The 13074-nt window shown below is 44.1% G+C and overlaps 4 protein-coding genes across 7 annotated transcripts in view; 2 read left to right on the top strand and 2 right to left on the bottom strand.

The window, feature by feature from the left end:
* The window catches only part of LOC126558132 (E3 ubiquitin-protein ligase RING1), a 470233-nt gene that overhangs the window by 169756 nt on the left and 287403 nt on the right, over positions 1 to 13074 (bottom strand). The gene's annotated exons all lie outside the window — the stretch shown is intronic.
* LOC126559169 (MOB kinase activator-like 1) overlaps positions 1 to 13074 on the bottom strand; it is a 284421-nt gene that overhangs the window by 79071 nt on the left and 192276 nt on the right. The window lies entirely within an intron of this gene.
* The window catches only part of LOC126557706 (nucleolar protein 56), a 357328-nt gene that overhangs the window by 158090 nt on the left and 186164 nt on the right, over positions 1 to 13074 (top strand). The gene's annotated exons all lie outside the window — the stretch shown is intronic.
* On the top strand, positions 8554 to 12639 carry LOC126557677 (atlastin). The gene is made up of 7 exons (XM_050213533.1): positions 8554 to 8785; positions 8855 to 9004; positions 9093 to 9248; positions 9314 to 9943; positions 10005 to 10285; positions 10354 to 10420; positions 12459 to 12639. The coding sequence occupies exons 1-7, from the start codon at positions 8591 to 8593 to the stop codon at positions 12594 to 12596; spliced, it is 1617 nt and encodes a 538-aa protein (XP_050069490.1). The 5' UTR covers positions 8554 to 8590; the 3' UTR covers positions 12597 to 12639.

Below are 13074 nucleotides of genomic sequence, written 5' to 3'. Positions count from 1 at the left end.
GTACATCCTTCAGGTGAGAAATTGCATCTGGGGTGTGCGTAAAAAATTAAATCGACTGTAGCAAGATTTTACTACTACCGGGTACTCCCATCGATTAATTGCTCGTAACCAACTGTCGCCGTTCTACGTTCTCTTCGGCTGTCTGCTATTAAAACAACCTTCGGGTGTGCGTTGTGGTTTACCATTTGGTGGTACTTGTCCCGCGAAAGCTTTATCTTATCTTACAACTTCGGTGAGTAATTTTTTATGCGCGTGTAATTCATTTTAAAGTCTATTTCATCGAACGGTGTGTGTATAGCAAATGTTCCTGTTGGGGTAATAAATCCACCATTTGTGTTAAATGCTTTCGTAGGAGAAAAGGATGGTAAAACAGGAGTGAATAAAGAACAGCAAAGGTGTCATTCGAGAGGAAAAGTGCCTAAAAACTTTCATTGTAAAATTACAATCTCCATCTGCTAAATCTGTTGAACACATTGTTCCAAGAATAAATTTATAGAAAATTCGTTTATTTTTTTCCCAAATACAACGCTCTTCTATGAATTGTTTAATTCAATGCAGCCCGACAACTGGTTGAAATTGGAACACTTTTGGACATTATTTTAAGTTTAAGCCACGTGGATGTAATATACACAATCACTACGCCATTTAATGAAACGTGAGGCGTACATTTCTTATTCTAAAATGCGCCATTTCAGTTGGACATGAGAGATTCTGTCTATGGCACATAATTTGATGGAGTTATTCGCAACGATTATCGATTTTGAATACAAATTGCAATAGCAATTTGATCACATTTTAGTATAGATACTACCAATAATCAGAAAACCCAAAATAATACATGAAAACTTTTTCAAATATTTTTACTTCAACTTGCACTATTATTAGGAACAATTAGAATATGCAGTAAATTTGCCCTAGCAAATTTGCGTTATTGAATTGGTTTAGATCATTTTTTGGTTCTCGTTCCATCAAGTTTTTAAATTATCGTGGAAAAAGTGCCTCTTCAAATTTATTTCCCACATTTGGATTCGAAAATTTTCCTTTCGTTGAATAATAGACTACTGATTTCATTTCAAAATCTTTAAAACAATGTTTACCAAAGATTAAATTTTGTAACAAATGGATCTTATACAAATAGCATTCAGATTAATGCTACATTCGTATTAAAAATTTGCCTTTTTTCATGTTTATCGCTGAAAAAACCAACAGCTTGAACTTTTATCTTCAAAAATTTGAACCATTTTTGCAGCTGTAGCAAGAAAACTACACCACTTGTTTTCTATTCAAGCAAACCAACATTCAAAACCAGCAACGCTCAACCGCGCCCTATAAACGGCCGCTGCAAACGTCACCGCCATGTTCGAATCGGGTCCATTTTCGATCCATTCTCGAACATCACCCATCATCATCAGCACACAGTAGCGTTTACATGCCCAAGTGTTGGGTCGACTTTTCCAATCGTATCGCGAAGCAGTGCTGTTCATTGTCGTGAAATTTGGCAAAAACTACGTGTCGTAAAATGTGTTGCGTGTTTTAAATAGCGTAAGGAAGCTTCTGATCTATCGATAAAGGTCGCACACGGTTCGGTACAGAGTTGCAGTTCGTGTCATAACTTGTGTGTGGTGTTGATGAACAGGGAAGCCCGTCGTCACCACCATCATCATCATCATCTGGATTGTGCAGAAAAGAGAAAAATAAGTGCGTAATATTTGTATGCAATTTATTTGTTATTTTAAGTAGTGTGAATGAATCGGGATTGCGGGGAAACGGTCGGTCGGTGTGAAGTGTACATTATCACATCGTCAAAACCAAAGAGCATTCAATTACACAAAATCGGGAAAACTACACACAATCAGTCTGTTTTGATGATTGCTACTGAAAAATGTGATTCTGCATACGGGCGACCCTGAACAAGTGAACGCACAGTGCACAGTGTCTCTGTAAAATAGTGCATTAACAGTGAGCCTTATGTACGAGTGCTTGTGTGTGTAAGTGGAGTGTCTTTTGCACGCAATCACCTTTTCTTCACCCAGCCAGCGGGGTTCCTGTTTGTGTCCCCACTGGCCCCAAGCCAAGGTGAAAGGCGAACCACACCACCATTAGCTTTGTTCGTGCTGTGTGGCGAGATTTTTGTCCAAACGTGCATATGAACGGTGGTCAGTCTCGCTGGAAATGAGAAACGCGATGATGGCGGACGGGTTTGTTCGTGGAAGATGGTCCGGTTTTAATCAAAAACACCTGCGGCGAATTGTTTCATATCTATGAAAAAGGCTCAAATCTTGTTCAAAAGTCATCGACGAATCAAGAAGAATTGATGGAGCATTCCCATGGCAAAACTATAACCACTGCAAACGGGAGACCCTTCAGAATCTTCAATTACCAAAATTTACAGGGCAGAAAAAAGCATCACAGTCACCACGGATTCTCCAGCTCGCACTGAATAAAACAGAAAGGCTCTCGAACGCGAAAAATAACAAACCGAAAATTCGCCTCAAATTGTCTGGAGTTCAACCAAAAACAAAAGAGCTACGCATAAAAGCGTTATCCCACCCCCACGCTTTGCTTGAGACATATACACAGAAGCCCCAAGGGCTGCTCTCCCTGATGTTGGAATTTTGCATCGGATTCTTTGTTTTGTCCTGTCCCTTTTTTTAGGTTTGTTGGGCGCATGAAGGACGCGCGAATCCTTCGCAATGCAACAGAGCACCGAATAGGGAACCCCAGACAGGAGACACACAGTAGGAGGAAGCGAATCCGAAGGGCAGGATTTGTTTTCGTGGCACTGCGCAAACTCCCTGCGGCTCAGATTCGCGGCAGCGAGAAGCCTGCCAGGGGGAAAATCCGTTTCGATGTTGGACCGTGTTTGTGTTGCGTTGTTCTTGCTTTCCCCTCGTCTCTACACCGTTGGCCAAATGTCATTTCTGTCTTAGTTTTTCTCGACTCCTTTTTGAAACTTTCTTCCCTTCCGTAACCATTCTTTCAGCGAGGTTGTTGGCATCGGAGAAATGTCCCATTTTCTCTAACCAACCACACCAACCTGATTGGACGAGCTTTCTGTTTATTGCGGATAATAGTTTGGCTCAACTAACTAATCGCGATTCGTGTTCGCTTACCCCTATTCAGTTGAGAGTAATTCAAGGGCGCACAGACTGAAGGTAGAGATTTTTTAAAGCCAAAAGTGCAAACCACATTTGTACGAAGCTCATTAACGTGATTACGAAATAATGTGATTTTCTCCACGTCACGGCCTTTGTCTTCCAATCTATTAATGAATTGCGTCAGTGGTGCTAACAAATCAGCACCAAAAAAAAAATGCATCTTATCTTGCTGCAAAACAGCATTTGTCTTTGGCCTGTAGCCACATCGAACGTTGATAAAACCGACCATGATTGGCCGCTCGGTAAAAGTACACTTTCGGGAAGAAGAACTTTCCAATCTACCTTGCCCACTTTACTTTTTTCCCCATTCATACACCTTCTCTGTTGGTAATTTGCGTAAAATTAACTCTCATTGCGCTTTTTGGGAAGTAAATACTGTAAGCACACACAACACGCTCCAGCAAACGAATTCGGAATTCCGTTCAATTGCTGCTCCACTTTGAATTTATTGCTCCGATTCATTTGTTTGCAAACTGCCAACTGTTGGATTTCGAGAGTTTCTATTTCCAAAGATGTAACTCTTCTCATTTTAGGTTACTTCCCACATCAAACACACGATAAAAGAATGTGAGGAGTAGAAGTCTTCTAAAAGACGCACCTATTAGCATCTCGGATGGATTCGCGTGCCAGTCGGAAAAACGTGCGCATCTTCACACACGTTTACACTGGGAATTAAATGCATATAGATAAACAAAAATCCACCACGGACCACAACGTTCACAACTGTGCAAAGCATGTATCCCGCGGATCACACACATATCCCGCAAACGATCGACGACGCGTGACGCACTGCCTTGCTTCCACACCGCGAAACCGGTACGCAGTTTGCGTCAGGAAGCAAAACACGCACACACATGAACACGAACCGGGCCACGAAACGAAAAATCCACCATGGCACACCGACACCGACCGATGTGATGATGCTCTCACAGTACGTTCCGTGAGGTCGTCGGTGGCGCGCGCGATCGTGTGTCCCTCTCGTGGGGGATTGTGGCCAGGTGGTACTCATTGTGTCATTCACCGTTTTCACGATTCGTGTTTGGTGAGGTATTCGGTGTGTGTCTGAGAGTCACCCCAAAAATAGGACCCCGAAAACCCTCCGACCAGGGAGAGTCAGTTAGTCACCGCAAACAGCACAAACACGCTAAACAGGCACGGCTTAATGTAGCAAAAGCGTGCGTGGGTGACACGACGTGGGTTTGGTGAAACCAGCAAAAGTTGTGCCCTCCATCCAGGGATTTGAACCCCATCCCCACATAGTCCAGAGTTCAACCCCAGATGGCACATTTTGGGTGTGAAATAAATTAATCCAACGCCGCCATTCACGGTGGCGATAAGGTAGCGGCTAATTGATAACGCACACCGAACAGAGCGCGTCTGTTTCGAAGTCTATATTGTACACCTTGAAGCGTTATCACGACTGCTCAGCGCCACAGAAAAGTGCGAAGAAAGCGTGTGACTCCATGATTTGAAGAAAGAGCATTAGAAGCGAAGAGCGGTCCGAGCTATTTGTGTAGCTTTGTGGCTCCATCAAATCAGTTGTGAATTATTGAGAGCTCCATCCATCGAGCTCTGGTGCTGGTGGTGTGTGGAAATGGCCAGGTGTAGCGTGTTTTATCAGCCGGGAATCCCCCGTCTCGACGCCATGGTATGATTTTGGGAAAGAACGAAACAACTGGTTAGAACAGCGAACACACAACACAACGAAATAGTGGTAAAACTAATTAGCAAAAGTACTGCTAAAGAGCTATCCGGAAAACTGTGGTTGAAAGAGAGAAATAATGGTGATGATCACCCAGCTCCCTACATAGCCTGATCCAACTTAGCTTTGGTCCCCTAAACTGGACTAGACAACTGCTTGTAGAATATTGAATATTAGGTCCAACTGAACTGTTCCCGGATTAGTGTTCTTAAGGCATTTGAGACTCCATATGAACCTTTTCGAATTAGTCCTCCCCAAAGGTAGATGATGTTGAAGTTTGTACGAGATTGGCACACCCTATCAGGTCTATCTGTAAGTACAAACATTCACTGAAAACAGGAAACGATCGGCAAGCTTATAAGGCTGATTTTTGCGTTTTTGTTGTGTAGCGGCAAAGTTGCTGATTCTGATCAAAGTACAGCGTACAAAACTCGCGTGCCTCGGCTCTATCCAGGAAAGAGGCCACAAGCAAATACACACACACGCCCGGGTGTATTATTTCTGCGCTGGTGTGTTGTTTCCCCCCAAATACACGCTTCCTCCTCTCGACGTCCTTCCTTTTCCTGGTGGCGCCGTCACCTGTGGAGGGCGCGCACAGGGTTAATTGGACTTGAGCCAACAACAGCAGCAATATCATATCGTTTTCGAGCTGTTCAGATTCTTGCGCCTGTGCCACTTTATATACAACGCCTGTGTGCTGCGTAATCAAATTAATTTTATTTATAACGCTTTTAACCAGCCTCTACGGAAGAAAAGAAACAAATTTATATTTACGCTAGTTTGATCCAAATTGAATAAAGTCACAAAAATATGAGTGATCGCTTTTAAGGGACATACACTGGTTTAGGAAGTTGAACGAGTTTTGCACAATTTTAATCCCACAAACACACCGCATGGCATGCGCTATCGAAGACAAACACCGCGGCATATTGCATGTTGCTTTATTTTAATGCCGTTTTTTTCTGATTTACGCAATGTGTTAATGGCGCAATATCGGTCAATGTCTGTGGGGCGCACGATGGAGGAATTAGTCACGGAGGGAATCCAATTCCAAGTTCACGCATCACAAAAGCCGAGCCCCGAGTCGGACCCAAGCCCTACATTTTCTTCAACGGTCTTCGGTGTGTTTTGCTGCCGACAAACGAAAGTGAGATGTTTTCATTAGTGATGATGATCTCCGGCGATCTTCCGTTTCGGTTTCGCGGTCTTTAATCGCTCAAAAATCGAACAAAAAGCGTCGATGGTAACCTTCAAATAATGCATCCAGTTCATTTAAGGAGGAGGTTGTATGAAAATGAAACACAAGAAAGAGGCCTTATGCATGTATGCATATGCAGCTGAGGGAGACTCTGCGTGTGAAATGGCGTTAATTTGGCGCCCGCACAAAGAAGCGATCTAAACATACGGGCGACGGGTTTTGCATAGTTATGCTTCAGTGTGGTTGTGTTGTGGAATCACGGGGGGTTTCTTGAGTGCACGCTCTATTAATCACGATTGATGATCATCGCCACGATCGGGTCCGATCGAAAACGCTACCTCCTACCTGCCTGTCTAATGCCTAAAGTCACACGAACGGAGCAGTGGTTGTATATTGTGTAGAGACGATCGTGCACTATCAGAGATCGAAGATATGATGCTATACATATATGTATTGAACCTCCCCTCGGAATGCAACGATAACTTGTTGTCCGTGCTTCGAATTCCCTTGTATCTCGCCGTAGCACCGAAGCAGTGATGTCGAAAGTGAAGCAACAGAGGCATAAAATGGCGATTAAGACGTAACCGGCTCACCACGGCGGTGTGTGTAACCTTTACGGTTGTGGAGGGAGAGATAGTGTGAATTTAGTGTGGAATTTATATCGCTAAAAGCAGAAGTGAAACCATATACTTTATTCTATCCTCTCCTACTATAAGTCCCGAAGCGTCTGGATGCATCAGATGCATCAGTCGATTCGAAACCGAAAAGGAAAACAAACAGAAAAAAGGGGAGCCGCCATTTACGCCGATTACGATCAAGTGATGTAATGCAACAGACACGAGAGAATAAATCTTGGCCCCAACTGACGTGAGATATGGTAAAGCGCATGACATCAGGAAGTTTGCTCAGAAACACTTACACACCGCGAAAACAAAAAAAAAAACAACTTAAACATAACCTAAAATTCTTGAAGATTATCCCGCTCTAGCCAGTCCCAAGGAAGATCGTCTGTGATCTCTAGAGAAGATGCTGGCGTGCACTATTAATAGCTATATCCACCAACATCGCAACAAGATCGGAAATATGGCCTTATTGCCCTCGAGTAGTAGAGTAGAGTCAGCTCATGCCAAACAACCCAAACCACGACCGCTAACATCTTCCACCCTTCATTAAATCATTTGTTTTCTGTCGGGATTTTTGCTACTTGTTCGATGTACACAAAGTACAGCTTGCCAAATGTGCCAAAGGGGGTTTTGTGTGGTGTACACATACAATCTGCAACAGCTTGGCCCTAGAATCCATTTTTTGCAAAGGTCAACAGGTGCCGGGTATGAAGAATTCTTGGGATAAAAGTAGCATTTTCATGGTCAGCTTTAGACGCGGCGCGTTCTAGAATAACTTGCATCTCCGAGATGATTTTATTCATTGCGCCTCATGTTGTGTCCAGGTGAAAGCAACTTCCAAAGAAAGTGGGTCATCGACAACAGGGATTGCTGTCATCGAATAGAAGATTCAGTTGGAGCCAAACCCTACACAAAGACAAACCGGTGTTGCGTTATTTGTTACCTTTTAAGGGGAGTCGCTCTCGTGTATTTATTTGTGAGAAGCGTTCAATTCTAGACATTCGAGGAGAGAACATGATGGCGATCGTTGATCAAGCGTTCAAGTGGTTTGTCCATTTTCGTTTCCTTAGACCAATTAACGTGCACTGCAATTGATCTTGACAGCGATCGTCTCCATCCAACACCATACAAAGTGTCCGATTTTACAAATACGTGGCGTGTTGTTTGTTGGGTCTCCGTAGTAGTATTAATGAACAAGCGAATCATCATCCAACGGGTAGCGGCCACTGTGTATCGCGTAACCCTTGATCAGTGGCGTTGTTGATCGCGATCGGTTTGGATGTATCCACACAACCACACCAAATACCCCAGAGAGATTTTGAGGTACAGACAGAGAGAGAGAGAGAGAGAGAGAGACCTTGAAATCATTGCGCTATAAATGTTGGGCCACTTCTAACGCGTTAGAGGCGCTGTGTTTCTACCAAAGTTTCTGTGCTTGATTTCTTAACTCTGTCTTGAAAACAATTTACCGTCCATGACGCGTATTCCTCTTGACCTTGTCCATTTGCACCATTGCGCGTTGTGTCCTCCAGAGGAAGCTTGTGCAGGAGCTGGCGAAGTTCTGCATGGTTAACGATGCAATCACTGTATCTGATTTGACGGCACTGGCTTTAAGTTATCTCTATTTACTATACTCGCCACTATAATCTTTCTGTTTCTGTTCTTACCCAAAACAGGAGGCAAGACGACCTAATTTCTAATTGCAATAACCGTCTAAATGACGATTACGATTTGAATGTTTGAAGCATCCCGAAAACGAATCACAAACACGGACAAAGTGTAACCAAAATCACCAGGCTGCTAGTACAAAACTTTAGATAGTGAAATTAATTGAAAATCCTTCTCTTCCGGGGAACAACGAATATTGAGGAAGTAGTGAAAATAGTGCAAAAGCAAAAACGGCCACACAATGGAAGCAAGGCCGGTACAGGTGGTGGAGACAAGCGAGGATCACAGCTTCGTCCTGAACGAGGAAGCGCTGTCGGAGATTCTACTGCAGGATAGCATTAAAGATCGCGCTATTGTGGTGGTATCGGTGGCTGGAGCCTTCCGAAAGGGCAAAAGTTTCCTGCTAGACTTTTTCCTTCGCTACATGTACGCTAAGGTAGGGTGTGAAAGTTGTTGGTGGAATTTAGACAAAAATGTATTAATGTTCCATTTCTTTTAATTGCAGTATGTACATCATCAGAGCGTCCTCGAGTGGTTGGGCGATGAAAGTGAACCACTGTCCGGATTTTCGTGGCGTGGCGGTAGCGAGCGTGACACAACGGGCATCCTAATGTGGTCCGATATATTTCTGCACAATAGAGCCAATGGCGAGAAGGTACGGGGTGTTTGATCTACAGTTGAACAATTGCTGCTGATGCTTAACTGTGTCCCGTTCGGCTTGTTTTGTTTTGGCATACTTTCAGCTGGCAATTATACTGATGGACACACAAGGCGCCTTCGACAGCCAGAGTACCGTGCGGGACTGTGCAACGGTTTTCGCTCTCAGCACCATGCTGTCCTCCGTGCAGATTTACAACCTGTCACAGAATATTCAAGAGGATGATCTGCAACACCTACAGGTACGTGTAGCAAACAAGTCTGATCAGATGAATACAAACTCTGACGTTACGCTTTCCCTTTGCAGCTCTTCACAGAATACGGACGCCTAGCGTTGGCTGACTCGGGCAAGAAGCCGTTCCAGCGGCTCCAGTTTCTCGTGCGCGACTGGAGCTTCCCGTACGAGGCCGAGTACGGTGCGTTGGGTGGTCAGCTGATCCTTCAGCGACGGCTAGAAGTGTCGGACAAGCAGCATCCGGAGCTGCAATCGCTAAGACGACACATCACATCATGCTTTACGGAAATTGCCTGCTTTCTAATGCCCCACCCCGGTCTAACCGTGGCCACCAATCCCAGCTTCGACGGGCGCCTGTCCGATATAACGCCCGAGTTCAAACAAAGCCTTCGCGAGCTGGTCCCAATGCTGCTGGCACCAGAAAATCTAATCGTTAAAGAGATTAACGGCCAGCGTGTGAAGGCCCGCGATCTGGTGCAGTACTTTAAGTCCTACATGGCAATCTACAAGGGTAATGAGCTGCCCGAACCGAAAAGCATGTTGGTGGCAACGGCAGAAGCGAACAATTTGACGGCGGTGGCCGCCGCGAAGGAAATCTACACACAGCTCATGGAGGATGTTTGCGGTGGTACCAAGCCCTACCTCAGCACGGCACATCTCGATTCGGAACACAGCCGCATCAAGGAGAAGGCACTGCACCAGGTAAAGCGAGACCGGGGAAGTGCGTTGAACTTTGTTAAGTATTGCATTTTTTTAATTTCAGTTCTCGTCCAAGCGGAAAATGGGCGGCGAAGAGTTTTCGGAAAAGTATCGCGAAAAGCTCGAACAAGATCTGGACGAATCGTTCGTCACGTTCCGGGCGCATAACGAGAGCAAGAATATCTTTAAAGCTGCCCGCACGCCTGCCGTTTACTTCGTTATCGCGATGGTCATGTACATCATGAGCGGCATCTTCGGGCTGGTCGGGCTGTACACGTTTGCCAACTTTGCCAACCTCATCATGGGCATTGCGCTGATCACACTAGGGACCTGGGCCTACATCAGGTAGATGATGATGATACGGCGATGACTTCTTGTACTAAACGTGCTCTCTTTTTGCTGCACCACCACAGGTATAGCGGCGAGCTGAGCGACTTTGGCGTCCGGTTAGACGAGATCGCGAACTTGCTGTGGGAAAATGTAAGTTACTTTTGCTATTCCTTTTATATCGTCGGTGTCGGCGCGCTGCTGTACCTGCACCAGGACGAGATCGTGTACTATATGCGTACGCTGAACATACTGTAGAGACGTTTGTGTGTTTGTTTGTGTGTGTGATGTATGATCGGGTGGGTGGGTAGGTTGGTGGGTTTACATACAATACTAGAGCAATATTTGTTATACCATCGCCTTTATGGAGTGAATTCTGAACCAATGCTGTGCAATAATCCTTCAAAATCCTAGCTCGTAGGACTAAGAAACTAACACTGTCTGGCGTAAAAAAAAGAAGCGAAAACGATCGATCGACACACGATCAAGATGATCCAGATGTTCTTTTCCCTTCTTATCCAGTGAAAATGTGTTATTAGGTGAAGGTGAACGGGAAAAAATAATCTAATGTAAAAGAAGAAGCGAAATGGTTATTTATGGCGCGCAACAGGTCCGAATAGTTGTTAAGCCAAAGCTCTAACGAAAATCACATAGGAACTAACGAATGCAATTGTAAAAGCAAGCAAAACAAAGAACGTCAATCACAATTGACAAACTAAAATCGAACAGATTTGTCTCTCTCCCTCTCTCTCTCTGTTTGTTTGTTTGTTTGTTTGTTTCTCTTTGTATCCATGTTTTTATTGTGCAATTGTGTTCTTTTTTTAGTTGGGGATTTATGTTTGTTTTTTTTCGTTTGTTTCGTTTTAAAAAAAAATCAAACACAATTTGGCGCATCACTTTAACATATTTTTAAAAAATTCGAACATTTGATAATTCCTTTTTTATTCGCCCATCATGCACACCCGCCGGGAAAGAGGGGTTGTAGATTTTTGTTCGTTTTCTTTTCGAACCTTCCCCATACATTTGCTTGCCTTTTGGTTGGGTACGAATCATTCTCTTCCGAGGTAGGTAGGTATATATGTGCTTGTGTATTTGGATGTTTTCTTTCTTATTGTGTTGGTTTTTTTTCTGTCACTCCGTCCGTCCGAAATTATTTCGTCTACTCTTGGAGGTGGTTAACACACACGGCAAGGGAGGGTTGTAAGAGTTGAAATGTATCTTTAAAGTTGTGTCGATTATGTTAAAATACTTTGGCAAGCGTTAAGTGGTGCTACTTTGTACAGGTTAGAATAGAATGTTTATGAAGCGCTTCTTGAAAAAAATATATGATTAATATGAGGTGGTCAAATGGTATGATTTGTATGGAGATTTTAATATAATATGCGGTTTAAAACGAAAAAAAAAATATTTTTGTGGACGGATTTATGTATGAGCTCCATGCATTGACATTGTCATATTTGTTTCGCGATTTTTCTGAAGATATTTGACCAATATCAATTCCAAAAAGTATGATCTTTCATGTATAGTGACCACCAATAATATCTAATATAAAAATCTAAGAAGATTCGTTGAACATCGGCTTGACAATCTCAGTTATATCTGATGGACATGATGTGCCTGATGAATATAGCTGATAGTCTTATTTTATTGGCGGTCACTGCATTTCAATCAAAGTTCAGCGAAATATGTTCATGTTTTTAATAATTCAAAGACGTTTGGAACATTGAGTCCACGAATATTATATATTTTTGTCTAAGTTGATCTAAGTCTTAGTCTTTCGTTGAAATAAAGGATTGTTGTTATGCAAACCTTCATTAAGAAGGATTGATGCCAATAGCTCGGAGAGTGCGAAGAGCTCAGAGTCCTCAGTATATTGAGGTGAAGCCTCCCGGTAGCTCTCGAATTTGTTCACCTGTAAACCACCTTGTCAAAGAATCAGCTATAAACGCCTTCACTGTACAAACACGTGTTCTAAGCTCAGCTCTGAATATAGATAAATCTCACCATGTTTCAAAAGTGCGCTATGTAATCATTTCATTCTCACCCGTAAAAAAACGTCCCACTGCATGCGCGCAATATCCACTCATCGTCACCGGATTCTAATCCACCAAGTACCGTACCACCCATCATTTACCGCGATGCGTGTGGTGTTTTCTTTTTTTTTCCTTCTCTCTGCACCACGTCTTTACAGGCGATGAAACCGATCTACCAGTCGTGCATGGAGAAGGGCATCCAGCACGTGGCGACGCACGCGACCGAGTACGCGATCAGTGGCAATGTCGGTGGTGGCGGCGGTCGCCAACTGAACGGCAAGGTGAAACACTCTTGAGAGTACGCTTCTCCGATCGCTTTCACCACCACCACGACCGAGCACCGTCGTTACGATTGGCGGCCCTGGCGATGGTCGTCTTGGGGGTGGTATCGTAAAGAGGCGACTTCTGCTGCAATGGACGCAACATCGACACAGTCATGGACGATTAGCAACAACAACAACAACGCGTACTGTGTGTCCTCCACCACCGAAGGCAACCATAAAGCACCATCTCACCACCGAGGCATCCACAGCAGCAATACCAACGCGAACGGGCTCAATAGCAGCAGCAGCAGTAGCTTCTTAGACAGTGATAGTGGCAATGGAGCCGCCGTCCCCCCGACCGACGACGGCACTAGGTTTAGTAAATTTATCAATAACATTAAGTACGCCCTGGGCGGCAAACAACAACGCGGCAGTGTCGCCACACTACTGGTGGGAGATCATGAGAGCAACAGCAGCAGCAGCAGTCGGACCAGCAGCACGAGACCACTGG

Source organism: Anopheles maculipalpis, chromosome 2RL (genome assembly GCF_943734695.1).
Source record: "Anopheles maculipalpis chromosome 2RL, idAnoMacuDA_375_x, whole genome shotgun sequence".
NCBI classification, from domain to species: Eukaryota; Metazoa; Arthropoda; class Insecta; order Diptera; family Culicidae; genus Anopheles; species Anopheles maculipalpis.
Note: the sequence above shows the minus strand (reverse complement) of the source record. Positions and strands in the feature narration are given on the sequence as shown.

Excerpts from the sequence above, each read along its gene's own strand:
- LOC126557677 (XM_050213533.1), top strand. The coding sequence starts at position 8,591 with ATGGAAGCAAGGCCGGTACAGGTGGTGGAGACAAGCGAGGATCACAGC. Across the intron at positions 8,786-8,854 it reads TTCGCTACATGTACGCTAAG|TATGTACATCATCAGAGCGT; the intron begins GTAGGGTGTGAA and ends TTTTAATTGCAG. Across the intron at positions 9,944-10,004 it reads AGGAGAAGGCACTGCACCAG|TTCTCGTCCAAGCGGAAAAT; the intron begins GTAAAGCGAGAC and ends TTTTAATTTCAG.